Below are 27,400 nucleotides of genomic sequence, written 5' to 3'. Positions count from 1 at the left end.
CATTCACCTTGATAGCCCATTTGAACATCCATGGAAGTCATTTTGCAATTGTAAAAGTGGCTATTATTCCTTGGTTTGATTTTCCTATACTTTTACTATTATTTTTGGTTATTTGCACATTTTATTTCCAAATGTTTGGCTTTGAGTACATCTGCAACAGACTCTCTTTTACTTACATTTCTGTCCTTTCTTCATTCTTTTATATTTTCTTTCTTTTAAATTGACTGATTACCCCGCTACTACATTCCAAGGAACCGAGGAGACAGTCTTTTCCTAAGTTATAATTTACACATTGATGTGAAAAATCACTTAAATCTTCTGTTCTTCCTCTTCAATTTTGCTTTCAACAAGTGTTTCATAGGTTAGATTTCTTCTGCAATCAAGTTTTCATCCTTTAAAAACTACATATATTCCTTATTAAAGATACCAAAACATATATAAGCAAAATATATATCTCCTTTAACCAAGCAAAATGATATTTTTAAGCATATATAACTTTTGTGTCTCCTGGAAGAGCTTCTAACCCACTGAAGGTTTTCCCAGTGAATCTTGTCATAAATTGTCATCAATAGCTAGATCTTTTAAGTTTCCCATTAACATTCTTAACTGTTCTGACTACTGATGGTCTGAGTCCTATACTAGTAAAAAGCAAGTAGTGAATTTCCAAGTACATTATCCTTTTGTTATTCAGTGATTCATATTTGAGTAAATATGTTTTCTTTGTTATTAACATTATAAAAATGGAAGAGATTGGATTTTTACAGGAAATGGCCTAATTTTTAGTTATTAAAGTAAAGTAAGGATATTGTTTTATAGCAAGTAATAATTAATAAAAAGGAAGCATCTGCTTTGCTATAAGATTCGCTAGTAGGTAGCATTTAGCTTTCTTGTGAAAATGAACCTTGATTCAACATTCCATTTAGGTAAACAGAGGAAATTCAGCAGAGTTATAACAATATTTAATTTTTATTTCCAAAGCTTTTACTCAAGGTACAGTTACATGATAAGCAAAAATTACTAAGTTAATACAAATGTTAATTTCTCAAAGGATAGATTGCAATAAAGATACCAACACAGAAGTAATTTTTTGTTTTTGTTTCAATTTTGCTCCCAGTTCCAACTGCCTGATCAGAGAACTTGGGTAAGTTTCCTACTTATATTTTTGACTAAAGTGATGTAGCATTAAAAAGAAAACAGCTTACATTCTAAATTGCTGTACAGACATAAATAATTCTGAACCCGTTTCCATTACATGATATGGCTCCAGCAGATAGTTACCCTGCTCTCTCAAGCTGCATTCTTTCAGTTATAATTGGGCATTTAGTGAGCTAGAAATTGTTTACAGAATGATTTTATTCGATAAATCTGATCCATTCCACATAATTATACCTTGATACGGAACTCTTTCTGGACACCTGGGAACACGCTGTTAAACGAGGCTTCGAAGTGGGTCACTAAGTGAAAACAAACATTATTTGGTGGAGCCTGTATCAGCATGTAAAGATGCTTTTGATAAAGCCTTGTAAAGGATAAAACCTGAACTTGTGTGTAGATAAAGGCTGACATGGGAATTCACATCCATATATCCCAGGGCAGAAATTGGTTCTGGCTATTTGAAGATATAAAACTAAATGTTTACAAATTCATATGTAACTAGTGAATGGATCTTTTAGCATCTAGTTTCACTTCCTTGACTTTCAGTTACTATTTCCAGATACAGTCAGTTTCAGTTAATAATATTAGGAGATAGCTTTATTTTTTATTGTGGAAGATATTTACCATACAAAGAATACTGCTTATTTAGTTTTTACCCCCAAATAAAACTCGGTCAGTGGAAATAACATATAGTTAAAAATATTCTCTAAGTATATGTGTTTTTGTTTCTCTTTTTCACTGAAAATTATGCTGATTTCTGATGAATGGGCAAAATCTTGGGATATAGTTTAGCTGTCCTTTTAAAGTCACTGAATAATTATATATAAACTTAGTTGAAGCATTTTAGCACTAACCTATTTCCTCTATTTGATGTTAATTTTTCTTTACGAGAAATTCCTTCATTTTATCTCTTTTGTGGAATATGTAAAATTTTGATTTTTCTCATTCCGGTAGACTTTTAAGGTTTAAGTTTATTTCAAAGTATACAAATATTTATGGAGAGAGAGGGAGAGAGATCAACCCACTAACTTAGGCAAAGTTGTGCAATAGATGGGGTTGTTTTCTGATTATCCTGGCCTGCATTTCCAGTGTCCTTCCTTTGCCTTTCCTGGTAGAGATCTGTCTTCAGTATTGTGCCTCATGGTCCTCATCTTTTCTAAGGTACAGTATGACTTTGACAATAGCTCTGTTGTTAGGTGGTTGAAGCTTAAGGTGTTGACCCCCTACACACATGGCCAATGATTGTACCGACTTACAAAGGCAATATAGACTTTAAGTTAAACTACCTTTTCTTATAATACAACAGCATAGTGATTGCCGTTGCAATGCTTTGCAACATTCTCATTCCATTGAGTCACAGGTTTTTCAGAGATGTGATTTACATTTGTATTATAAAACAGATATTAGCAGGAAATATTAAAGACATATGTTTATCATTTTTTGTGGTAAAAAAAACCTCTATGTGGATTGTTTGTAACACAAAGGATACATGCTTGAGGGGATGAATATTCCATTCTCCATGATGTGATTATTTCACATTGTATGCCTGTATGAAAACATCTCATGTATCCCACAGATGATACACCTACAATGTACTCACAAAAATAAAGAAAAAACTAAGTGATTTCATAATCATGACTGCTGAATATGATACATGGAGTGAGATAACCATAAAATAGGAATATTTACTTCTCCCCTATATGACCATGATTTTGAGATTTCTCAAGATTATCAAGTGAATAAATATAGAAAACTACCAAATCTACAAACTTTCCCATCATAAGTTATTTATGAAAAGTTAGTTATTTTATGATAAAGTCATGTGTAATCTAATTTGTAAAACATTAGGTCACATAATTCATGGTGTCGTTGGACATATCATTTCATATAATCAGGTTGTCACTTTAATAGTTTTAATGAGAAACCTTTTTATGTCATTAATTATTGGCTGCCAGATAATAAATGTTAAGTGCTTAGGACCCAGTTGATAATATCTTGCCTGCTGAAATGTTTTTAAAAATACTAACTTTATTTGACTAGAGAGATAGCTACATTTTTTGGTAGGAGCTAGGGAATTGTGTCTAAATATTAGTTTGCGTCAGTATAAAGTTAATAGCCTCTTGGGGACTGGAACAGGGTGAAATGACTTCCTCTTCCAGACATCTGGCTGCAGATAACATCAACTATTATATATGTAAATAAAAATTACTGTTCCATAGGAAAAAAACTGTCATTTACTGATCTTAGATTAGCCTATGACATTAATGGATCACAGTGTAATATATTTTTAAAATATATGATCTAACTTTTACCCCTTTGATTTCCCCATTCTCAGCAAATTTCTTATTCATAGTAGTACATATTGCTCTTTTCATTTGATTTTTTTCACAATTTAAAAACATATAGCTAGATTCTGTTCCATTTATTCCAGTTTATCTTGATTTTTAAAATTTAAAATGAATGTCGAAGCTTACTATTTCTCCTGCAAAAAAGTGTGTTACTTTTGGAGGAACATCACGTGAGTCAGACCAGATAGCAAGAGAAAGCTGGGATTTTGATCTGTACACTCAATAGAGCTCGTGTTAATCCAATATCTTAATCTAAGGTATTGACTAGGGCTGATGTTGGTCACAGAACTGCGGAGTTACCCCAACTAGCAGATGTCTGAGTCACTTCTGTTTATCTTAATGTGGAAACTTATTCTTTTCAACTGAGGTCAAGTGCTGTAAGAGCACATATTAGGAAGATGAAAAGAAGGATTCAACGAAGGCTTTTATGTTGCTTCAGTGGTTGCTGGCTGGGCAGAAAATGTTTTGTGTACGTGTGTATGTGTGTTAATAGTTACCCTCAGCTCACTTCCCATCTTCTTTCCCTCCCTTCCCCACTCCAGTTTAATCCTCTTTTCATTTGACACCAGAAGCCAAAGGTGGGGGCAGCTTGTAAGACACTTGCATAACCCTTATTATTTTTCCTGTTACCTTTAAGAATGTCATTATTTAGCCATCAAGCCCATAATATATTTTCTTGTTTCTTGATGGTTTTCCCAAATCGAAACAGTTTGAGGTAAAGTAATCACAGTGATCTTTCTTCAAAAGGAGCTAGCTATTAGCAGCTACTAAAGCAAGGCACATTTCTCAACAGCCAATTGCTCTCAAATAACTTGAAGGACTTGTAGTTTATGTGTGCTGAAGATGAAAGCCGAGAATAATAGTCGTGAGTAAGCTATTTTCCGTATAAAAGGAAACGTGTTTCTATAAGATGTTTTGTTGCAGGAGTCTGAGTATGTCAGCAGGATGGGCACTCAAATGATTTAAAACCACTAGATAATGAAATTGTACTTAAATATTAAATGTACATAAATAAAACATTTATAATCATTACCCATGCATTAACTGTTCTTCCCAATAAATGTGTGTGATCATGACCCTTACCCATGCTTGTTACCAGTGCTAATCAGTTTGAAGGCCAGAGGTCATTTTTCACTCAGAAAACTTATTTCTTGCTGCGTGGAATATCAAAATGATTTTCTACAAGGAACAATTATAAGGAATAAATGCAAATACAAGAGTATCATAAAATATTTCTGGATTGATTTTTTAATAAATAAATCCAGAGTAAAATGGACATGCTAATGGTCTGTCTAGAAGGGAATAATGACCATATTCTGCAGAGACAGAATTTCCTCCAACCTCTGTGAGCAGCAGCATCATTCCATATCTCTGCCCTGTGATCAGTATGTGTCAAAATCCTTCATAGTGACAAATGTGCTGTCCACTTGCATCTGTGGAGAATGTTTTAGCAGCTGAGTGATTATGAATCAAACCCCTGAGCTTATAGCCCTTACCGCCTCCCGATGCATTCACATTTGTCGTCTGACAAGTAAATGTATCTTGACTTTCCTCTGAGATTTTTTTGTACCGTGTTTGATGAAAGACATTTGGCAAATTGGCAGTAGTACCCTGTACGTTGCAATTTGTAGCTAGCATTAGGAGTCTGGGCATGAAATGAGAGGGCAGGCTCCAGGATAAAGGGGGAAAAAAAGAGAACTAACTAGAACATGAATAGTCACTTGAAGAATCAAACACACAATATTCCTTTTGTGAGAAGAGATCACGTTCAGGCCATGCTGTTAAGACTTTGCTCTGCTTTAAGAAGCTGATGGTATTCTGTCCAGCTGTGTGTCCACAGCATATATGTCTTGTTAATTTTTCCTTCTGAGTAGGAAATGTTGCCTTTTATTTTTAACTTGAGCTCATAAATTAGGCCTCCATCTCTGTCCTGCTGTCTCATTAGCAAAAGGATAGTTTCTTGGGTTGACCAGTTGTTTGAATTTGCAGTTATCATCTCAGTTCTTATGTGTCTTCTGGTCTATCATCACAGCTCTTTGAGAATTTTATGTAATGCATATAGAATGCAAACACCTTTTAAAATAGCTTCTTGAGCTTTCTAATGGCACACTGCCCTGAGAATCAAATAAATAATGGGTGAGTTGATTTAACAGGATGGCCTGAAAGTTTGTTTTTCTACTTAAAAATTCAGTAATAAGCAGCTTCCAAATAAAATGTGAGCCCTGAGGAAACCCAACATGTTGAGAGGGTCAAAGGAAAGGGGAGAGTCCCTCTGGCTGTGGAGCTTAAAAATCAAGCTAAGACTGGGCACAGTAGCTTGTGCCTATAATCCCAGCACTTTGGGAGACCGAAGCAGGTGGAAGGGTTGCTTGAGACCAGGAGTTCAAGACCAGCCTGAGCAACATAGTGAGACTCCATCTCTACAAAAAGTTTTTAAAAAACAGTGATCAAGCCAACTTTAAAAGTAAATGCCATCCTGTGCTTGTGACTCTCAAATAAGTGTGCAGGTGAACAAAAACTTGAAGATTATAGAGAACAAAAATTAGATTACTGGGGGGAAGAATTGGACAGGGATAGTTTTCTTTCAAGAATGTTTCTCTAAAAGCATGGTTACATAAACTGCTCCCCCTGTCTTACAAGGTACGTGCCAAGTTATGTTATATGAAATTATATTAACATATGATGAACTGTCATTTCAACTTAGTCTTTGTCTTTGATTAAATTAATATTTAATCAAAATTCTTTCTATATTATCCCACTTAAAAATATGGCATATCCAGATGTTAATTTAATGTAGTCTTAGGCAATACCCTCCTATACATTTAGTTTTTTCTTTCTGAGTTACACATATTTGGCTTAAGCTGTAATTTTGTAACACTTCATGTTCTCCCATGCTTTCAGTTCTTTTCTTGGGACTGCATGGTTCTTATGGTTTTCATTGCCTAGGCAAGGCATATAGCAACTTTCCCTATAATTTCCATTATGTTAATATCCATACCATGATACTAATACTGTCATTTAATCAAACAAAAAGTTAACTTGGCTTTATTAGCTCTCTTATGTATTTCAATGTTCAATTATATATCAGATTATGATAAAATGGCCTAACCAAGGTCTTATGGAAAAAGTTCACTCAGCATTTTATAAGCTTGGTTCTACTTATGGTATTTCCCAAATAAATCAATTCTGTTGTTGTTTATTTAATATTGGGATACTACAGTCTCTTTCTACAACCCGTCGCAGATTTCATGCTTCCCTTTTAATGATGTCCTTGGTTTGCCAGAGATTATTATAGAAGACAAGATGCCAAATGCTTCATGGTCCTGTGCTTTTACCTTTCAGATGTCAGCTATTGAAAACATGGCAGAAAAGCTAGAGAGCTTCAGTGCCCTGAAACCTGAGGCCAGTGAGCTCTTACAGTCAGTGCCCTCTATGTTCAACTTCAGGGCACCTCCCAATGCCCTGCCAGAGAACCTTCTGCGGAAGGGAAAGGAGCGCTATACCTGCAGGTAACTGCACAGTTAATTGTGGCTGACTTTCCAGAAATCTCCCCTCTGATTTCAAAAGGCCTTGCTGTTTGTTTTGGAAATTATTCCTGATTAGATGATTAATAGCCACCATAATAGATCTCAAGCACTTCAAAGTGTTCTTCATTTAGTGAAATATAAAAATAGTGTTTTTAAAAAATTATTAAATGTGAATTTTAACACAGGCCATTTGGTTGTGATAAATGAGGTTGGAAACAGTCCAAATACTATCTACTTGTCTCACTTTGATATTTATGAATTTTCTTTCACAATTAATTATTTTCATCTAAAGGTATACTACTACTGTCCTCAAGCATATATTTATTAATTGTCATGGCATTAAAGAATAAGGCCATTAATTAAAGACAAGTAAGGTCCATAAGTGAATAAAACTAGCTAGTAAATTTTTTGTTATTCATCAGTAGTAAAGCTTATTTTATGTTTCTCGTTTTGTGTGTGATTTTTTTTTGCTAAATAAATTATGCTTATAATTTCTGAATAATCTTTAGAAATGTGTAGGTATCTGACTCAGGCATATCACTTTATCTGCTCTTTGAAAAATATGTCACTTTCTTTCCAGAAATAAAGCTTTCATGGGTACATACCTTGATGGATGAAGTCTCAGGATTTTGTCTGATCTGATACCACTCTATGCATAGGGAGTTATCACTGTGGCTGACATGTAAAATGAGTTGAAACATTTGAAATCTGTTTACATCAACCCAGAATGAGAAACGCTCATCATATTTTTATCCCCTTGTCTGGTTCAATTTTGTGAATGTAAAAATATTGAGTTAATAAGAGAGATGTATAGGAGTAATCAAAACTAAAATCTATTTTCATAAATTGCTTGCTTATACCTGAACAAATTCAACCAGATCTTAGAATGCAGTCTTTATTTGTAGAGTTATTTATATTAATATCTGTGAAATGACTTTGTTGTAAATTTTAAATACCAAAGAAATGTGAGTTCCATGCAAGATTAATTGAATCAGGAATAAGCATCTGGCTGCTGTGTGGCTTGAGTGAAATATAGTCGACTGTGCTGACTTTCTCTTATAAACATCTTTTCATAACAGATACTGTGGCAAGATTTTTCCAAGGTCTGCAAACCTAACACGGCACTTGAGAACCCACACAGGAGAGCAGCCTTACAGGTTTGACAATGATATTTGCTAAATATCTTGATAAATATTGTAATAATTAAAGTGAGTTCATGGACACGATTTCATAGGAGGCTATTTTATGCATGTCTGAATAGATGTCTATTCAATTTTGAGTCAAGAAAGAATTGACTAATGGCTAGGATCAAAATTAGAAGAGTTCCGGTTTCTTTAATCAAGGCTTCCTACCTCTCAGTTTAAAAGTTCTAGCACAGTGTCTAGGACAGAGTAAGTATTTAAGACATGCTAGCCATTTTAAATATTATTTTTTATTATCATTTGTTCTCTTTTCTTAATAATTAGGATGATCTTAATTGACAAAAATCATAACATTGCAGCTTTCCTTTTCCAAGCCTCAAATCTCTGCTAGGCGTTAACAACGCATATGTACTTTATTCCCCCAGCACAGCTAAGTCATTTTCCATGGGTTCCAATAGTAGGTTTAAAGAATAGATTTTAGGCTGGGGCATGGTGGCTTACGCCTGTAATCCCAACACTTTGGGAGGCAGAGGCAGGTGGATCCCTTGAGGTCAGCAGTTTGAGATCAGCCTGGCCAACATGGTGAAACCCTGTGTCTACTAAAAATACAAAAATTAGCCGGGTATGGTGGCTCACACCTGTAGTCCCAGCTACTTGTGAGACTGAGGCAGGAGAATCCACTGCAGCTGGGAGGTGGAGGTTGCAGTGAGCCAAGATTGCACCACTGCACTCCAGCCTGGGTGACAGAGTGAGACTGCCCAAAAAAAAAGAATAGATCTTAAACCTGGGAAGTCTTGGGAGAAGAAAATGTGAAACTAGAGGTAGGACAGATAAAATAGAGTATATTATAGAAAAAGGGACAATTCTATCAATAATTTCCTAAATTACCTCTTAGTTTATTCTGTTACATGCCAAAATTAGTCATATGACACATTGGACACATCTAATTTTAATATTGTTTAGAAAGATTGAAAATAGACAACATTTCTCTTTCCAATTTTAAAATATAAACTACATTATTTAATGTTCAATGCCTTGCACACAGTATTAGGTACTCATATTTCTTCAAAGAATGAATATTATACAACTTAATATAATGTCATTCTCCTTTGAAATTCTTATACATTGCATGTATGCAAAATTATTTTTTCCTGAGTGCTGTTTTTCTATTAAAACAAAATGTAAGTTATTTGTCAGATTTCACATTTTTTTTAATGGTAAAATAAGAAAATGGGTCATTTGAGGATAATTGAAATCCTAGAAGAAAGCTAGAGGGAGCTAAACTTAAAACATCAGTTTTCTCAAATTCCTTGCTTTCCTACCTGTTTTATAAATCACTAATTATAAGTGATATATTTCCAATTTATACATGATAGAATGCACTTGATATAACAGGTCTCAGAGAGATGTAATACTGGGAAGTTTTAGATGATTTCCCCTTTTGAGAAAATTCTATTACCAGAAATTCTGCTTAAGTGGAAGGAAAGGTTTCCACACTCATGTTTTGTTATGGCAAGAGTACTGGAAACTATGTTATCATGTTCATTTTACTCTTTCTTTGTACATAAATTCAATGGTTTTATTCCACCCAATAATGGCGCTATTATTGTACATATATATATTTTTAAACCACAAACCAGAATTTTGGTATAGCTGGAGAGCTTACACAATTATTTGTCCAGCCCCTGTTTTTGTTTTTTTTTTTTCCTTGCAGAAGAATTCCAATGAACAGTGTAGAAAAAATGAGGAAAACAAAATCACAATTAGGACACCACAATAATAACTGCTACAGGCAAGATCAATTGAATGTTAAAATGAGTGGATGTAGTGAACTAGATAGATTTTATAGTTTAGTTAATATATAAATGTTGGTTTAATCGTTGTGACAAACGTGCCTGAAATATATTAACAATAGGGGAAAATGGGTACTATGTACTATCTTTGCAGCCTTTTAATAAACCTAGAACTCTTCTAAAACAAAAAGTTTATTTAGGCTGACTGTGGTGGCTCATGCCTACAATCCCAGCACTCAGAGAGGCTGGGGCAGGAGGACCACCCAAACCTAGGAGTTGAAGACCAGCCTGGGCAACACAGCAAGACCCCATCTTCAAAAAAAGAAAAGTTTATTTAGAAAATAAAAAATTAGTGAGTGAAAGTTTAAAGAGAAACAGGATATTTGCAGAGCCCCAAAATATCTTCTGCAAAATATTTGTTAATTAGAAAGAGAAAAAGTAATAACCTTATAGTGGAGAAATCTGGCAGATACTACCTTATCCAAATGATCAGGGTTAACAATGCCAGAAGTTAGACATGTCAGCATCATGTACCCTTGATAGTATGCACTGAGAGGGCATATTACCTCTGTGCTATTTTCCCCCAAAATGTATAACCGCACTCTAATAATGAGAAAATATCAGACCAACCCAAATTGAGGAAAATTCTACCAAATTCCTGATCGGTATTATTCAGAAGTGTCAGGGTAATTAAAAGCAAGGAAAGACTGAGGGACTGTTAGAGACTGTAGAAAACTAAGGAGACATGACAGCTAAATGCAATGCGGGATCCTAGATCAGATCCTGGAACAGGAAAAGAGCACTGGAGAAAATTGGTGATATTAAAATAAAGTCTGTATTTTAGTTAATAGTATTGCATCAGTGTTAATTTCCTAGTTTTAATGAATGTTAGGTGAGATGTTAACACTGGAGGAACTGAGGTGAAGGGTATATGGGAACCCTTTGTACTATCTTTGCAACTCTTCTGTAAGTCTAAAATTATTTCAAAAAGAAAAAAATTAAATAAAAAAATTAAAATGGTATGTACATGATACACGAATTGTCTGCTTCCTGTGGCTGACTCGTGCCTTCTGGAAAGTTCTATTAGGTGTTAATACTTTATATGTAGTAAAAGTTAAACATGATCCCTATGGAGAAAATTGTCTCCTCAGAAAGATAAATACCAGTAGACCACAAGCTCCTTGACAGTGGAGTCCACTTCTTTTTTTTTTAATTTTTATTTTATTTTAATAGACAGTAGGTCTCACTCTGTTGCTCAGGCTGGTTTTGAACTCCTGGCTTCAAACAATTCTCCCATGTCAGCCTCCTGATTCTTAGCAGGAGGAGGGATTATAGGCAGGTGCCACCATGTCCCCGAGAATCCATATCTTTATTCATCTCTGTGTCCTTGATGCATCAGCCCCTCTGTTTTACAAATGAAAAAATTCAGATTTACATATGCTAATTGCCTTCTGCAAAGTCTGGTACTAATAGAGTCAGGATTAAAACCCAGGCCCAGAGCTATCACTTCAGCGTTTTTATTTTACATCATGATCTCAAAGGCTCGTCTGACCTCCATGTCTACATCCAACAACTAGAAAGGCTTAATAGTATACTGCCCATGACTGTGTTATGTGTTCATTTTAAGAATTTCTAAAACTTAGGCACTTATTGGAGTTGTGGAGAAGAAAATGATTTTTTATTTAGAGCGTTCTTCTTCTGGCCAAGACTTTAGCAGAGGAGAGATAGAAAGTAACAACTGATCATTGGTTAGAACATGCTTATTTAGATTTGAGAAGATGATGCTTACTAGATTTGGAGAAGACCCTTTGTGGGCAAGCAGAAAGTTAGAAGCATGGCAGAAACATAATCTCTCTTCCTCATGATTTGTGTAGAAAGTGTTTTCAGTGAAAAATTTTTTTAAAAGTGTTTTGTGGGAGTATGTTTACTCTAACAAGGTTTTCTAGGTTATTTTGCTAAGCACAGAATAAATTGTGCTAAATATAGCATGGTTCTCATTGCAGTGGGCCTTGGAGGTAAACAGAGTTATTGCAGAGAAGGTCATAACTTTCTACGCATTTAAAAAAAAAAAAAAAACAGGGGCTAAAATATTACAACTACCATAATGTGGGGTTTCACACATTTTTTATTAATATTGTAAGTGAGGAAAAAGTTGAAGAAGCTTATGATGCCAGAACAGTTTTTTAAGGGGGAAAAATTAAATCAGTACTTGTGTTGGTTTATTGATACTATGCCAAAGTAACTAGTTCAACAGATTATTTTTCCTATTGAACTGACTAGACTTCTGGCATCACATAAGGACAGCCACAGAAGCCCAAGAACTCTAGTGGAATGGGGTGACTTCTGCTTTAGAGCACTTGAACCACTGACTCTGCATTCAGAAGTGGGAGGAGAAGGGCCCTTCACACATGGAAGGATGAGTTAAGAATTTTTTGTCCTCTAAGATTGAAGTTTTCATTTAAAAGTCATTTGGAGGCTGGACGCGGTGGCTCACAACTGTAATCCTGGTACTTTGGGAGGCTGAGGTGTGTGGATCACTTGAGGTCAGGAGTTCGAGACCAGCCTGGCCAACATGGTGAAACTCTGTCTCTACAAAAATACAAAAATTATTCTAGCATGGTGACACATGCCTGTAACCCCAGCTACTTGGGAGGCTGAGGCAGGAGAATCACTTGAACCCGGGAGGCAGACGTTGCAGCGAGCCGAGATTGTGCCACTGCACTCCAGCCTGGGTGACAGAGTGAGACTCCATCTAAAACAAACAAACAAACAAAAAGGTTATTTGGAGAAAGTTAACTTTTTTTTTTTTTTCAAATAACATGCCCCCCAAAATCATATAAACAAATGATGGCAAATAATGGAATCTTTACCTTAAAATTACAGAGGACAATACCTTCTCGATTACTAAAAACCCTTTTCTTCTTCATTAATGAGAGCTAGGGGAAGGAGGCCTTGCATTTTTATATTTTCATTTTATGACTAAAGGAAAGCTTTAAAAATAATTTATGATATTTTTATCACATGGAAGACAGAAACAACTAACCAACCAATAATAAGTGCTTTCATGAAAAACTGACCTGATTCAGACTGCTAGAGACTCTTTCTTTCAGAAAAAGAGAAATGAAAAATAGGGGGTAATAGGAAGGGAGATAAATGGAAGCCCTTTGCTTTTATTCCAAAAAGAGAACTTAGTGGTATTATTTTTTTTTTATAACAGTTTAAAGATTAACAGAGAAAAGGCTTTGTAGTAGCTGATTCTTGGATATCAGACTAAGTTATTTACATTGTTTTAGTTTTAAAAGTCTAGAATGTTGATTGCTATTTTGAAACCGATAATGGAATTTTCTTTAGGATTAGCAACTGAGAAAGTGAATTTCCTGAGAAATTAATCAGACTGAAATTTTGAATTAAAAAGTGATATTTTATTGTATTTGAATACTATATGAATGTTTTATGTTTGTTTACAAAAAAATTAGTTGTATTGTCCTAAGCAGAAGATGAAACAATGCTACTGTTCCTCAATGTGCTTTATTTTATGAGGTTTACTTAAAATATTGGTACTGATTAATGAATTTGGGAGCAATCAAATCACTAATATTTTATTATGGTTTTTGATAAAGTCATAAAAGTCTTTAAAGCAATCAGAGTCTATTGGAATTGAAATCTTAATTGTGTGAATAGTATTCTCCCTGTGCCTTTTCTTTAAAATGTTGTTTTATGAGTGGAGATGATTTTTGATAGCTGGCTAACTAGTCTTGAGAAATACCTTTTAATGTGCTTGCAAATATTTTCTCTTTGTTTATTTTTCAGATGCAAATACTGTGACAGATCATTTAGCATATCTTCTAACTTGCAAAGGCATGTTCGCAACATCCACAATAAAGAGAAGCCATTTAAGTGTCACTTATGTGATAGGTGTTTTGGTCAACAAACCAATTTAGACAGACACCTAAAGAAACATGAGAATGGGAACATGTCCGGTACGTCATAAATTGTGTTATAAGTCAAAGATGACTTCTTTTTCATGTTTTAAAAGATAATAAGATAATGTGATCTTTCTTCTTTTATTCCATTTTGACGCCCAAATCAGGTCTTATTGTAAAAATTCCCAGCAAGTTTCTGTTGAGATTTTAGAATAATGTGAGCAATGTGATCATTAATTTATAATTCAGTGGCCTTATTTGGATTATGTTTTTATCTTCCTAATGAGTAATTTTAAGCAAAGAGGACAATGACCTAAACTCACAGGAGACTTATGAAACAAGATTTCCTAAATTACAGGAGACAGTCTTTTCACCTATTGGCACAGAATGTGGCCTCTAGGCATGGCAGAGTTTCTAGAGTGGCAGCCCCAGAATGTCACCCTCTGAATATTAATCTAGAAAGCATAGCTGCTTTTGTAAAAGGCCTGCAGCTCAGAGAACCTCTCTCGGTAATTTTTGTTAAGACTAGGAATATGAGACTATTGACATGATCAGAGCAACCCATAGCAAATGATAGTGGTGCTTTGTTTTTGTCACAAATTCTTATATGAAATTAAGATAAAAGTAACTGGCATAAAACTAGATGCCAGTTACTGGGACCTTGCCAGCACATATTTAGCAGAAGGGATTGTAGGTTTTCTAGTCTTTGGCTTCTAATAGTTAGATAATAAGTCATTAAGTAACATTTGCCAGCTGGCATATGTGTGCAGAGCCAACCTGTGCAGTCACAATTTGTCTCCAGAGAATAAAGGTTATGCTTTGCAGGTAGGGGAGGAGAGATATGGAGTTCAGGCAGAGATTTAAGAACAGAAAAAATTTGGATTAATACTGACTGGCAATCTTTATTTATGGAATTTTTAAATTATTAATCTTTCTTCCACTATAAAGGCACATTGTTTATGATCTTGTCTGATTAGTACTTACTTAAAAGTATATACTGTTTGTCTCCCTCAAAGTCAGCAATTTAATGATCATAGTTTTAAAATATTAGATTTTAGGTAGAGAAGTATAATCCAATATGCAAAACTGGCCACACTAACTGTGTGTACCCTTATAGCATACAACTATAATTTTCTTATCAAAGTTATTTTAGGAAAAAAGGTTAAACATGTAACATGTCAAAGTTAATACTTGTTGACCAAGATTATAATCTCTTTTAGGTGAGGGGATGTTCTAACCTCTTGTTTTTGTCATATAGACTATTGTGATGAACTATTATATTATAGATACTTTGTAGGCAAGATAAACAACAGGAAGCTAATGTTGGTGTAAAGCTCAACCACATATAAAGTGCTTAAGTTTAAAAGTTGTTTAAGTTTATGTAAGCCTTACACCAATCCAGTGATACAGGTATTGTGAGTCTTGCAGTTCATGGGCAAGGAAGGGGAAGATCATCCTGTAATCAGCATATCTAATATTGTCCTTTTAATACTGCACCAGCCCCTGGACTGGAGTGTTCTGAATCAACTCACAGATTCACCCAGCAAACCAGGATGCAGAATTTTCAGTGTGCCTTTAAACTGTATTTTGTTATACGCTTTAGCATAGCAGCCAAAAAAAAAAAAAAAAAAAGAAGAAGGCATGTTGACTGCAACTAGGACTTCATATAGTGTGTCTCTTGGCAGAATCTATTTAAGACTTCTTCATAATTTGTCTCACTCTAAATTCTCATTATATGAATACAAACATTCTCATGTCACAATAGAGGTAAGGAAAAGCTAGTGAGAGAAGCAACTTCTTTGCGAGACTGTGCTTCATGATTTCAATGGTTCAATATATTCCCAAAGGACTGTCATGGGCATGTGTATTATGGTAAATTGGGGAGACTTTGACCTTCTAAAGTTATTATTATTAATATTCATAGGGCATGTTTTAAGAAACAACACTGATCAAATTCATAAGGAGTGAGTTTCCAAATAAGTTGCTAGATAAACAATAATCTTTGTCATAAAAGGCTTTCTGCTCCACACAGGTACTGCAACATCGTCGCCTCATTCTGAACTGGAAAGTACAGGTGCGATTCTGGATGACAAGGAAGATGCTTACTTCACAGAAATTCGAAATTTCATTGGGAACAGCAACCACGGCAGCCAGTCTCCCAGGAATGTGGAGGAGAGGTAAAACTGTTTTTTACTTTTTAAACTCTCCCTGTGACGACTGAAATGAACGTGTTTTAGAATATACTTTCTATGCTCACTTTTGTGGCACTACTATTACTTCAGTCACCAAAGGCTGGGATATATCTAGTACATATTAAATACCAAATGTGCTTCCAAGCATTTTACATGTATTAATTTAATTTCATAATAACCCTATGAGATAGCTACTGTAATTTTAGCAGTGAAGGAATGGAGACATTGAAGCTTAAACCATTGTGTCAGAGGTCACATAAGTAATCAGTGGGATTCAACCTGAGCTCTCTGGTTCCAGAGCCCATAATTTTACCAGGATTTAGCTATTTATTTGATAGCTGAATAGAATCTGTGATCAAAATTTCAGAAGTAGAAGAGAAAGCCATCACAGGGATTCAGTTGAATCACTGATCAATAATGGTTACTATTATACATCGTAAATTATATATATTACAGGTAATATATGATTCTATATATCTGTATTTTACATATATACATTTAAGTATATTCTGTATATATGTAATATACATATTATAGTGCGTATGTATGTATGCATTTATATACGAAATACCCATGGAGTTTCTCCCAAACATATTTTATACAGAAACTTTTTTAGTCTTCTTAAGATTCTATTGCTACTTTATGTCCTCTTAAGTAAGTGACTACTCATTTAATTCTGGTCTGTTTGTTTTAGTGGGTATGACCATCCTTGTTTTTACTGACCTGATGCACTGGCTCCCTTTTATCATCACCAACATTAAGCATGAATAGCTTAATTCATTTAAAAAAGCTTTTAATGCTGTTAATGATAATACTTAACAGTTACCCAGCACTTCACATTGCATATGAAGTTAATGAAACACTATTTCACCAAAACTACTGGATTTAATTTTTCTTGTCTGTAAGCTATAATTAATTAAATATCTATTGTTGAGAAGTCGACTTTTCTGAACACAACTATATAGTGACCTGTTAAATTCAGGTGCTACATTGTAAATTTCAAAATAACATGAAATTAGTTAAAAGTTCCATTATTTTTCATTATACAAGTATTGGGTTAGTGTCCTCTGATTTTGATGTTATTAAAAGTCAAATTAATTATTTTATGTAGTTTGTTCAAGGCAAACATCAAATAAACATTTTTTACTAAAATAACAACAACAAAAAAAACGACCACTTCTGTTCTTCAACTTGTATAAAAGTGTATCTAAGAAAAACAAGAAAAAAGATGCTTCCAGTCTGTCTCTGAGAAGTCTGATAACTATACCAGTGTGCAGTTGGATGTATCTTTCCCTTTACTTGCCCATTTGTGTGTGTGTGTGTGTGTGTGTGTGTGTGTGTGTGTGTGTGTGTCTGTGAAAGGGAGAGAGGAAGCAGATGATCAGAAGTACAAAGTAGCAAGAACAAGCAAGAAACAGTAACAATCAGACACTTTGATAATGATATTTACTTGACGCAAATAGGAACTGTTGAACAAAACACACTATTTGGGTTCTGAGATGCCTATTCAAATTTTCTAGCCTTTAACTGGCGATTTGTGAGCCTGTATAGTTGCAACATCTGGCTTCAACATGTCTAAACAGCACAGAAATAAGAAGGTTGAGTCATCTAAGTTTTTCCCCTGAACTCCTATCAGGCTACTTTTGATGAATAATTTATTCTCTGTAAATTGCCACATTTGAAAACTTAATTAACAAATAGATTTCCTTAATTATGTTGGCTTTTGTTACTTTTGATTTTCATTCATGCACTCTTTCGTTCTTTTACTTTTTCATTTTTTTTAAATAAAAATTTTAATCCACTCATGCAAGCAAGTTGGCAGTGTATTTGGAAACTAATTTATGTCTGTGCAAAAGATGTTTTCACCATTCTTTGATAAAAGAGGTTAAGAGATTGTTTTTATTTATTAAAAGCTTAATAATGATATGACTTTCTGGTCAAATGGATTTTTACTATGTGTGTTTGTCACATCCGGAATTGTTTTATATATTTTTTAATCCTGGGAAATCTGAATATTAAATTATACTCATTTTTGTTATGTGGGAAAGTGATGGGGGTACATTGTAATACCTGAGCTTTTTCCACCCTGGTGTTTTCCTAAGAAACAAGGAACTATTTCACATTCAGACTGTAAAAAATAATTTGAAAGTAGTACAAATAAGTGAGCTCTCAATTACTTCCAAATATGGGTAGAGTGGTTAGGTGGAATATACCACAAATGTCAGTATATACCAGCTGTTTCTTGGCAACTACTTTAGCATCGTCTTTGGACTTCTAGATTCACTTTAGGCATGTGTACTGAAGCTACTGCCCATGAGTGATATGAGGAGTTTTCCAGAAATCTATTATTTTAAATGATGGGTACTTATATGGTAATTAATTAGGTAAATTGTGCTGAGAACATATTTATGTGCCTTTTTATATGATATATATAGCAATATCAATTATCAAGCAAAGTCCGATAAGAAATAGGAGACCGAGATTGTTTTTCAGGTTCTGCCAGAGGCTTCATTTATAATCTGAACAATCATACAATTATTTTTTTCTTTATCTTCCCATTTGTGAAGTCACATTATTTTTTCATGGTTGACGTAGAGCATAAACAATAAAACATTTCCGATGTAAGTGTTGAAAATCTAAACTGTTGTTGGGAAGACATAGTAAAGGAACAAATTACGATTTTAAACATGAAACCAACAATTGGACTTTTTTTTTAATGCTTTTGAAAGAATGAATGGCAGTCATTTTAAAGATGAAAAGGCTTTGGTGACCAGTCAAAATTCAGACTTGCTGGATGATGAAGAAGTTGAAGATGAGGTGTTGTTAGATGAGGAGGATGAAGACAATGATATTACTGGAAAAACAGGAAAGGAACCAGTGACAAGTAATTTACATGAAGGAAACCCTGAGGATGACTATGAAGAAACCAGTGCCCTGGAGATGAGTTGCAAGACATCCCCAGTGCGGTGAGTACCTTGGGTGACTTTAGAAACTAAGCTAGAGTAGATCCATGTACACTGTAATTCCTCCTGTGATAAGCAATTTGTGAGTTATAAATCACAAAAATTAAACTTGAATTAGTAAGGGATACTCGGTGGATCAGATTTAAATAGATGAAAAGAAGGTGGCCATCAACATAATCCACAAGCATATAAATACATCAGGTTTGGTGCAACTCTGATTAACCTGAGGTGGGAAAGATAAAATGAAAATTACATAAGTACACAATCATTTATTGTTAGACTCTACCTATAAAACTGAAAGAAAAAGAGATTTTGCATTGTCTAATTATACAATAATCTGGTATGATCATCAGTTAAGTATAATTGAGATAAATTTCACTTCATTAGATATGTATGTGATCTATATAGATGATAACAACTTTTTAAATGAAAAGAAATAACCAGTTAAATTGATGGGATTATTATATTTTCATGATGGATGTTGACTAAATATTGTCATAATTAGCTTTACTTTAAATGGAAATTATGAATATATGAATTCTGTCTCTGCACATTACTGACTAATGTGTCACTGACTTTAACTCCTTATCTCAAATATATGCTTGGCTTTAGTTACTAAAAATCTTAACAGAAATGTAGTTTTAAGACATGATGTTTATAAATATTTATAAAAACCCAATAATTGATGCATGCTAATTTACCTTGCAGATACAATATGAAGTTTGTCAGTTGTATAGATAGATTCAAATGAAAGTGATTTTATTAGATAACCAATGAAAAGAAAATTTCTGTGTTTTTCTTTGCTTCATTTTAGGTATAAAGAGGAAGAATATAAAAGTGGACTTTCTGCTTTAGATCATATAAGGCACTTCACAGATAGCCTCAAAATGAGGAAAATGGAAGATAATCAATATTCTGAAGCTGAGCTGTCTTCTTTTAGTACTTCCCATGTGCCAGAGGAACTTAAGCAGCCGTTACACAGAAAGTCCAAATCGCAGGTACAGATTTTCCTATAGTACAGCATCATGGTTACATTATGCATGAAACGTACATTTCCTCTGATTACCAAAAAGCAAATATTCTATCTATCTTTGAAATATTTTAGAATCCAAACGGGGTCAGATGCCTTTCTAAAAATTTTCATATCTTTACTGTGTTTGTGACCAAATCCAAAATAGTTAAGCAAGAAAGCAATTAATTTAGCTGCATTCTGCGTAGAAATTTTATGACAAACCCCATCCTACACTCATCTTTCCCTGACTTTGTAATTCTCTTACTTCTGTACAGTTAGTTCATCGTGTTTGTTTGCAAATATTTATGTATTACCTCAGAGTCATTTTCCATGTCTATACTTTTGTCAATGTAATTAAAGATTTTTCTGAAAAGTGAATTCTATTTTTTGTCCCCTTTTATGTCTAGTAAATTGTTTGTTAGGTGTAGTTAATTAGCAAGTCATCTCATGTTGTAATTTAATAGTAAAATGAGGATCAGAAATGAAGTGAGTTGCCAAAGGTCTACACCAACTTATTGGCAGATTTTGAAATAAAACCTGTCAATTTTAAATTCAACAAATGAATGAGTGAATGAATGGTACTCAAATTTATTAGGCTCTACAACATTGTATCAGCACTATGGTAACTAAAAATAAATCCATTTAAGGGTCCATAAATAGCAATTAAAAGGGCCTCAGTGTTTTTGTTACAAAATAAAGGAAGTCGGTACTTTTTTGTTTGACATCCACACTCAACCGGATTGTTCATTCAGGTCAATTAAAAATAAAGAAACTTCCTATGAACATATTTATTGGGCGCTGTGGTCTAATTGCCTGATCCATTAGTTCATTTTGTAGGTGGCCTGACCTGCAATGTGACCATATTAGTTTGTACATTTGGAAATGATTTTCTATTTGAGTAAGATGTCTGGGTTGGTCTTAACAGCAAATGTAATAATATCCCAAGGAAGGTGGGAAAAACATTGTGTCAATGGGATAATACAAATCATTAAACAATATTCAACTTAGTAAAAAGTTCTGAGATATTATGTATGGTAATAGGCAAAATAAATGTTCTTTCTCAACTGAAGTCAAAGCAGCCAGCATCTGCAGAGGCTCCCAGAGCCTACCTCCATGAACTTAAGAACATCACTTAAAGACTATAGGTACCATTTCTTCATTGTAAAAGGGGTAAGTGGATTTTTATTCAATGGGGATAAAAATGAAGTTTTCAGTTTTTAACATTAAAGGTAAACTAGCTAGGGTAGACATTTCATTTTTACTTAGAGACATCCGTAAGAGGTGGCTAGTATTTTTTTTTAACCCTTGATTTCCCATTCTTCCATCTTTGTTGATTAGAGATAACTTGAGTATCAAGGTTTTTTGTTACTTGTTTCTTTGTTTTTGAGACAGAGTCTCACTCAGCTGCTAAGACTGGAGTGCAGTGGTGCAATCACAGCACACTATAGCCTCAACTTCCTGGGCTCAAGTGATCCTCCCACCTCAGGCATCTGGATAACCGGGACTATATACGCTCACCCCCATGCCAGGCTAATTTTTCAATTTTGTGTAGAGATGGGGTTTCACTATGTTGCCCAGGCTGGTCTCAAATTCCTGAGCTCAAGCAGCCCTCCCACCTCAGCCTCCCAAATTACTGGGATTTGTATAGGTGTGACCCATTGCACCTGGCCATGGTTTTTTCTTTTTAAATTTCTTTTAATTAATTAGTCCACCAAAAAATGCTTCTCATTTATTGTAAGATATAATACCTAAACACTCCAGAAACTTCCAGAAGTGATAGAAAGCAAAAGGGCTTGAAAACCTACAGATAAGGGATATAATTATAACACATTTTAGTACCAGCATTTTGACATAAAGTCCCAACCCAGCTGGACTGTTACCGTTGTAAGAAACACTAGCATTTTGCAATCCTAAGTCATATTTTTCTTGTTACTTGATCACGTTATATAGATTAGTTTGAAAATGGTCAGGCCTTTTTGCAAATTCACTTTATTTCATAATATCATTCATTCATTCATTTATTAACTACCAGCTATATGCTGAGCACTGATCCTTATATATGAAAATGTTTATTTCCTTTGATTACCAAAAGGCAGATATGCTGTTTTGCCATTTTCTAGAATCTAAAGGCTCAGATGCTTTAGTCAAAGCATTCATATATTTATTCTGTAATTTTATAGTCTGAAATTTTTATAGTGATTGAATTGAAAATAGTTGACCAGTATAATAGTAGCTGCATTTTGCATGTGCTCTTCCTCAAGAAACTCTATCCTGTAAAAATTAATTTCATGGTAATAGGTACTATTTATATATTACCTCAGTCAGGCACACTGAGCTAAACGCTTTATGTAAGTTAGTGCGTGTGATTCCTCCACAACTCTTGGAGGCCGGTACTGTTATTGCTATCATCTGTTTTATGGAGGAAAGTAAAGCTTAAAAGGTCAAGCAACTTGCTCAAGGTCACACAGCTAGGTGAGTAGAGGCAGGTTTAAAGCCAGGATTAAAACTTGAAATTCCAAAATTTTCTTTGTACTCCTTTTTATCTTCCCAAACATCAGAATTTGTTTTAACTCTTTCAGAATACTCTTTATCTTGTTCTCTAAAAGTAGGTACATAATCAGAATAGATAATTTAGGTTCAATGCTCACTTAACCCATACTTTAAACTCTGCCAAAGATAAGTACTCTATATTATTTATTCTTAATTTCTTAGGCTCTAACACAGAGCCTGGTATAGAGTAGATGCTTAAGAAATATTTGTTACATAGGCGGAAGTGGCTTGCAGGCGCCGGAGTTGAGTGCTTTCCGGTGAGGCGACCACCGCGGTGGAAAGTGCAGGAGTGGGAGAGGAGGAGGAGGAAGAGGAGGTGATGGCGACATACCTGGGGAGGGGGAGATGCTCCATCTAGCTGAGGCGCCACCCAGACTGCCGTCACCCTTCTGGGTGACATACCGGCCTTGGGGCCATGATTGATTCCGGAGCGCAGTTAATCAAGGCATAATGGCATGGACTTGACACAGCAAGCAAAAGACATACAGAACATAACAGTCCAGGAAACCAACAAAAATAACTCTGAAAGCATTGAATGCAGCAAAATAACAATGGATCTCAAGTTCAACAATTCCAGGAAATATATTTCTATCACTGTGCCATCCAAAACCCAAACAATGTCACCACACATCAAGTCAATTGAGGACATTGTGGTACTTGGCATGAATCTCAGCAAGTTTAACAAACTTACTCAGTTTTTCATATGTGTTGCTGGAGTTTTTGTATTTTACCTAATTTATGGGTATTTACAGGAATTAATATTTTCAGTGGAGGGTTTTAAGTCCTATGGCTGGTACCTTACCTTAGTGCAGTTTGCCTTTTACTCCATATTTGGCCTAATAGAACTTCAACTTATTCAGGACAAAAGGAGGAGCAACACCTCACTCCCGGTACCAATTTACTGCTATTAGTCCATTTTCATGCTGCTGATAAAGACATACCCGAGACTGGGAAGAAAAAGAAGTTTAACTGAACTTACAGTTCCACATGGCTTGGGAGGCCTCAGAATCATGGCAGGAGTCAAAAGTCAGTCTTACATGGTGGTGGCAAGAGAAAATGAGGAAGATGCAAAAGCAGAAACCCCTGATAAAACCATCAGATCTTGTGAGACTTATTCACTACCACGAGAACAATATGGGGGAAACCACCCCCATGATTCAAATTATCTCCCACTGAGTCCCTCCTACAGCACATGGAAATTATGGGAGTACAATTCAAGATGAGATTTGAGTGGTGACACAGAGCCAAACCATATCAAAAATGTTCTATAAAATTACCTTCAGGTTACGTGTATAATGTATATATGAAACATAAATAAATCTCATATTAAGAAAAAAAAAGAAATATTTGTTAAATGGATCATGAGATATTGTAGAGGTCCAAAAGGCAAATTGCATACATAAAAGTCAAATGTGTACATTTAGAGCGATGACCCAGCAAATCAAAAATCAGCCTGCAAGGGTAGATTTTCTAACTGAATGCAATGATTACGGAAGAAACCACAGACTGGCCACATGTCTCAGCATGACTCCCAGAGATGAAATTCTTCCTAACAACAGAGGCATTTTGTCTTTGTTTACAGACAGTGGAATGTCTTTGGCAGGACTTTAATGATTCCACTTCAGCAGCATTTTGACAAGCAAGTTTAGCAATGGATGAGACCAACAATAGCAAATCAACAGTGAAAAGTTCACTTACAAGTCAAGACCAAACATTTCATTTGAATATTTTGCTTGGCAGTAAATAGGGGATTCTCTGAACAGTTATTTAAAATTTGACATGATAATAGGGAAGAAAGAGTACTTCCTCACAGAGCACCTCCATGCACCTTCTGCTCAGCAGACACTGGAAAACAAGTTCATTAGAACACTGTTGGGTCTTGTGTTTGGTTTTATTTTTTCTGTAGAGCTGATTTGATCCACCTCAACTTATGGGTGCCAGGACTGAGTATGTCAAGCATGGAGGGAAATTGGAGAAAAGACAATGGATTAAAATTTGGGCAGAAATACATTTTAGTTATGCTTCTCCCACTGTCTATCTAACTGAGTGACTTTGGGCAAGTCACTCAAGCATCTTCAGTGCTTTTGGTTATAAAATGTAGGAGTCAGGCTGTATCCTCTACTAGGCCACAAGGTAGGTCTATATCTTATTAATATTTGAGGTTTCAGTCATAAGCACACAATAATATTTTTGGTGAATTGAACATACGTAGTGGATGGATGACTATTTATAGTTGAACAGGAGACTGACTGATTTTTCTCAATGGAGGCACTATTTGCATTTTAGGTAGGATAGTTCTTTTTGGTTCTGTAGCGCATGTCACTTTTGGGGGCCCCTAGACACTAAAGGCCAGCAGCAATCCCATGTGATTTCTACAAAAAAATATGCCTTCTTTGCCAAACACACCCATGAAGGATGCCCCTACTCAGGGTCCCATCCCTTTCCATTTGCCAACAATATTCTTTGAACTAAAAGTGATGTTTTTCAAATGCCATTTACTGAGTCGCTCTCCTTTTTACCCCAGGCATATGCTATGATGCTGTCATTGTCTGACAAGGAGTCCCTCCATTCTACATCCCACAGTTCTTCCAACGTGTGGCACAGTATGGCCAGGGCTGCGGCGGAATCCAGTGCTATCCAGTCCATAAGCCACGTATGACGTTATCAAGGTTGACCAGAGTGGGACCAAGTCCAACAGTAGCATGGCTCTCACATAGGACTATTTACAAGACTGCTGAGCAGAATGCCTTATAAACCTGCAGGGTCACTCATCTAAAGTCCAGTGACCTTAAACTGAATGATTTAAAAAAGAAAAGAAAGAAAAAAGAAACTATTTATTCTCGATATTTTGTTTTGCACAGCAAAGGCAGCTGCTGACTTCTGGAAGATCAATCAGTGCGACTTAAAGTGATTCCGTGAAAACAAAAAACTTGCTGGGCTGAAGGCATCTTCCAGTTTACCCCACCTTAGGATATGAGTGGGTGAGAAGGGCAGTTGAGATGGCAGCATTGATACGAATGAACACTCCATAGAAACTGAATTCTCTTTTGTACAAGATCACCTGACATGATTGGGAACAGTTGCTTTTAATTACAGATTTAATTTTTTTCTTTGTTAAAGTTTTATGTAATTTAACCCTTTGAAGACAGAAGTAGTTGGATGAAATGCACAGTCAGTTATTATAGAAACTGATAACAGGGAGTACTTGTTCCCCCTTTTGCCTTCTTAAGTACATTGTTTAAAACTAGGGAAAAAGTGTATGTGTATATTGTAAACTATGGATGTTCAAACTCAAAGAGGTTAAGTCAGTGAAGTAACCTATTCATCACCAGTACCGCTGTACCACTAATAAATTGTTTGCCAAATCCTTGTAATAACATCTTAATTTTAGACAATCATGTCACTGTTTTTAATGTTTATTTTTTTGTGTGTGTTGCGTGTATCATGTATTTATTTGTTGGCAAACTATTGTTTGTTGATTAAAATAGCACTGTTCCAGTCAGCCACTACTTTATGACGTCTGAGGCACACCCCTTTCTGAATTTCAAGGACCAAGGTGACCCGACCTGTGTATGAGTGCCAAATGGTGTTTGGCCTTTCTTAACATTCCTTTTTTTTTTTGTTTGTTTGTTTCGTTTTCCTTCTTGATGAACTAAATACGAATAGATGCAACTTAGTTTTTGTAATACTGAAATCGATTCAATTGTATAAACGATTATAATTTCTTTCATGGAAGCATGATTCTTCTGATTAAAAGCTGTACTCCATATTTTATGCTGGTTGTCTGCAAGCTTGTGCGATGTTATGTTCATGTTAATCCTATTTGTAAAATGAAGAAGTGTTCCCACACTTATGTTAAAAGAGAGAAGTAAATAACAGACTGTATTCAGTTATTTTGCCCTTTATTGAGGAACCAGATTTGTTTTCTTTTTGTTTGTAATCTCATTTTGAAATAATCGGCAAGTTGAGGTACTTTCTTCAAATGCTTTGTACAATATAAACTGTTATGCCTTTCAGTGCATTACTATGGGAGGAGCAACTAAAAAATAAAGACTTACAAAAAGGAGTATTTTTCCCCACTGTGTGGTATTTTTCCTTCATGCAATTTTACTTTCCTTTTGGGATCCAATGATTTAAAGATATGATGGCTGAGATCTTGATGCCCTACAGATATGTGGAATGTAGAGTATGTTTGTTTTGTTTTGAGATAGCATAAGTGATAGTTCTTGGGCAACAATGAGTCTCGCTCATTGTTCTGAACTTTCCCCATGTGGTGCAGTCAGGGCTCAAGTGCAACACAACCCAGTCCTGGTATCACTTCATGTTCACAGCATCCACTTAAATTAGGACAAAGAGCGACTTACAGGTTTTCTACGGATTGTATGCCAAAAGGAACTCAGTTTCTTATTTTTGTTTCTCATTATGCAAGTAGTGTTAACTGATTCACAAAGGGGGAAAAACCTTTGACTTTTCTATGCTCCTTTTAAGTTTTTGTCCACATGCAAAATATCCTTTTTTCATTGTTATAACCCAGTGTAAACATGATTTGTTTTTTCTTTCTTTGCTTGTGTCAAAAGACAAAAAAAATTACACTGCATAGTGCTACAAATTCTTCAAAATAATAATGTAGCAGTTTTCCAATATTCCATCATTTGATCTACTATAATTTCCTCCACCACTTTAATTTTGTTGAAGACTTTTCTGCTATTTGCTAGTCAGCAATTATATTTTAATTTTCAAGCATATAATTGTTTCTGTGTGTTCATATATGTATCTACAGAGTTGGAATGTGAGT

At 34.9% G+C, this 27,400-nt stretch overlaps 1 protein-coding gene and 1 pseudogene across 5 annotated transcripts in view; both read left to right on the top strand.

Annotated features, from left to right (window-relative positions):
- The window catches only part of MECOM (MDS1 and EVI1 complex locus), a 61,051-nt gene extending 34,380 nt beyond the window's left edge, over positions 1-26,671 (top strand). For 3 of the 5 annotated variants that reach the window (XM_058426904.1, XM_058426903.1, XM_058426902.1), the window contains exons 8-14: positions 6,846-7,012; positions 8,110-8,187; positions 13,776-13,945; positions 15,921-16,065; positions 18,810-19,046; positions 19,858-20,041; positions 25,130-26,671. In XM_058426904.1, coding sequence (XP_058282887.1) covers positions 6,846-7,012; positions 8,110-8,187; positions 13,776-13,945; positions 15,921-16,065; positions 18,810-19,046; positions 19,858-20,041; positions 25,130-25,264 — 1,116 coding nt within the window. In that variant the 3' untranslated portion in view covers positions 25,265-26,671. Of the gene's footprint in view, positions 1-1,114; positions 1,142-6,845; positions 7,013-8,109; positions 8,188-13,775; positions 13,946-15,920; positions 16,066-18,809; positions 19,047-19,857; positions 20,042-25,129 lie in introns of all 5 variants that reach the window. The other 2 variants (XM_058426901.1, XM_032173963.2) reach the window with 1 other exon arrangement.
- LOC116481218 (adenosine 3'-phospho 5'-phosphosulfate transporter 2-like) lies at positions 22,852-23,843 on the top strand (annotated as a pseudogene).
- Positions 26,672-27,400: the final 729 nt, after the last annotated feature.

Source organism: Hylobates moloch, unplaced genomic scaffold, assembly GCF_009828535.3.
Source record: "Hylobates moloch isolate HMO894 unplaced genomic scaffold, HMol_V3 SCAFFOLD_13, whole genome shotgun sequence".
Classification (NCBI taxonomy): Eukaryota; Metazoa; Chordata; class Mammalia; order Primates; family Hylobatidae; genus Hylobates; species Hylobates moloch.
Note: the sequence above shows the minus strand (reverse complement) of the source record. Positions and strands in the feature narration are given on the sequence as shown.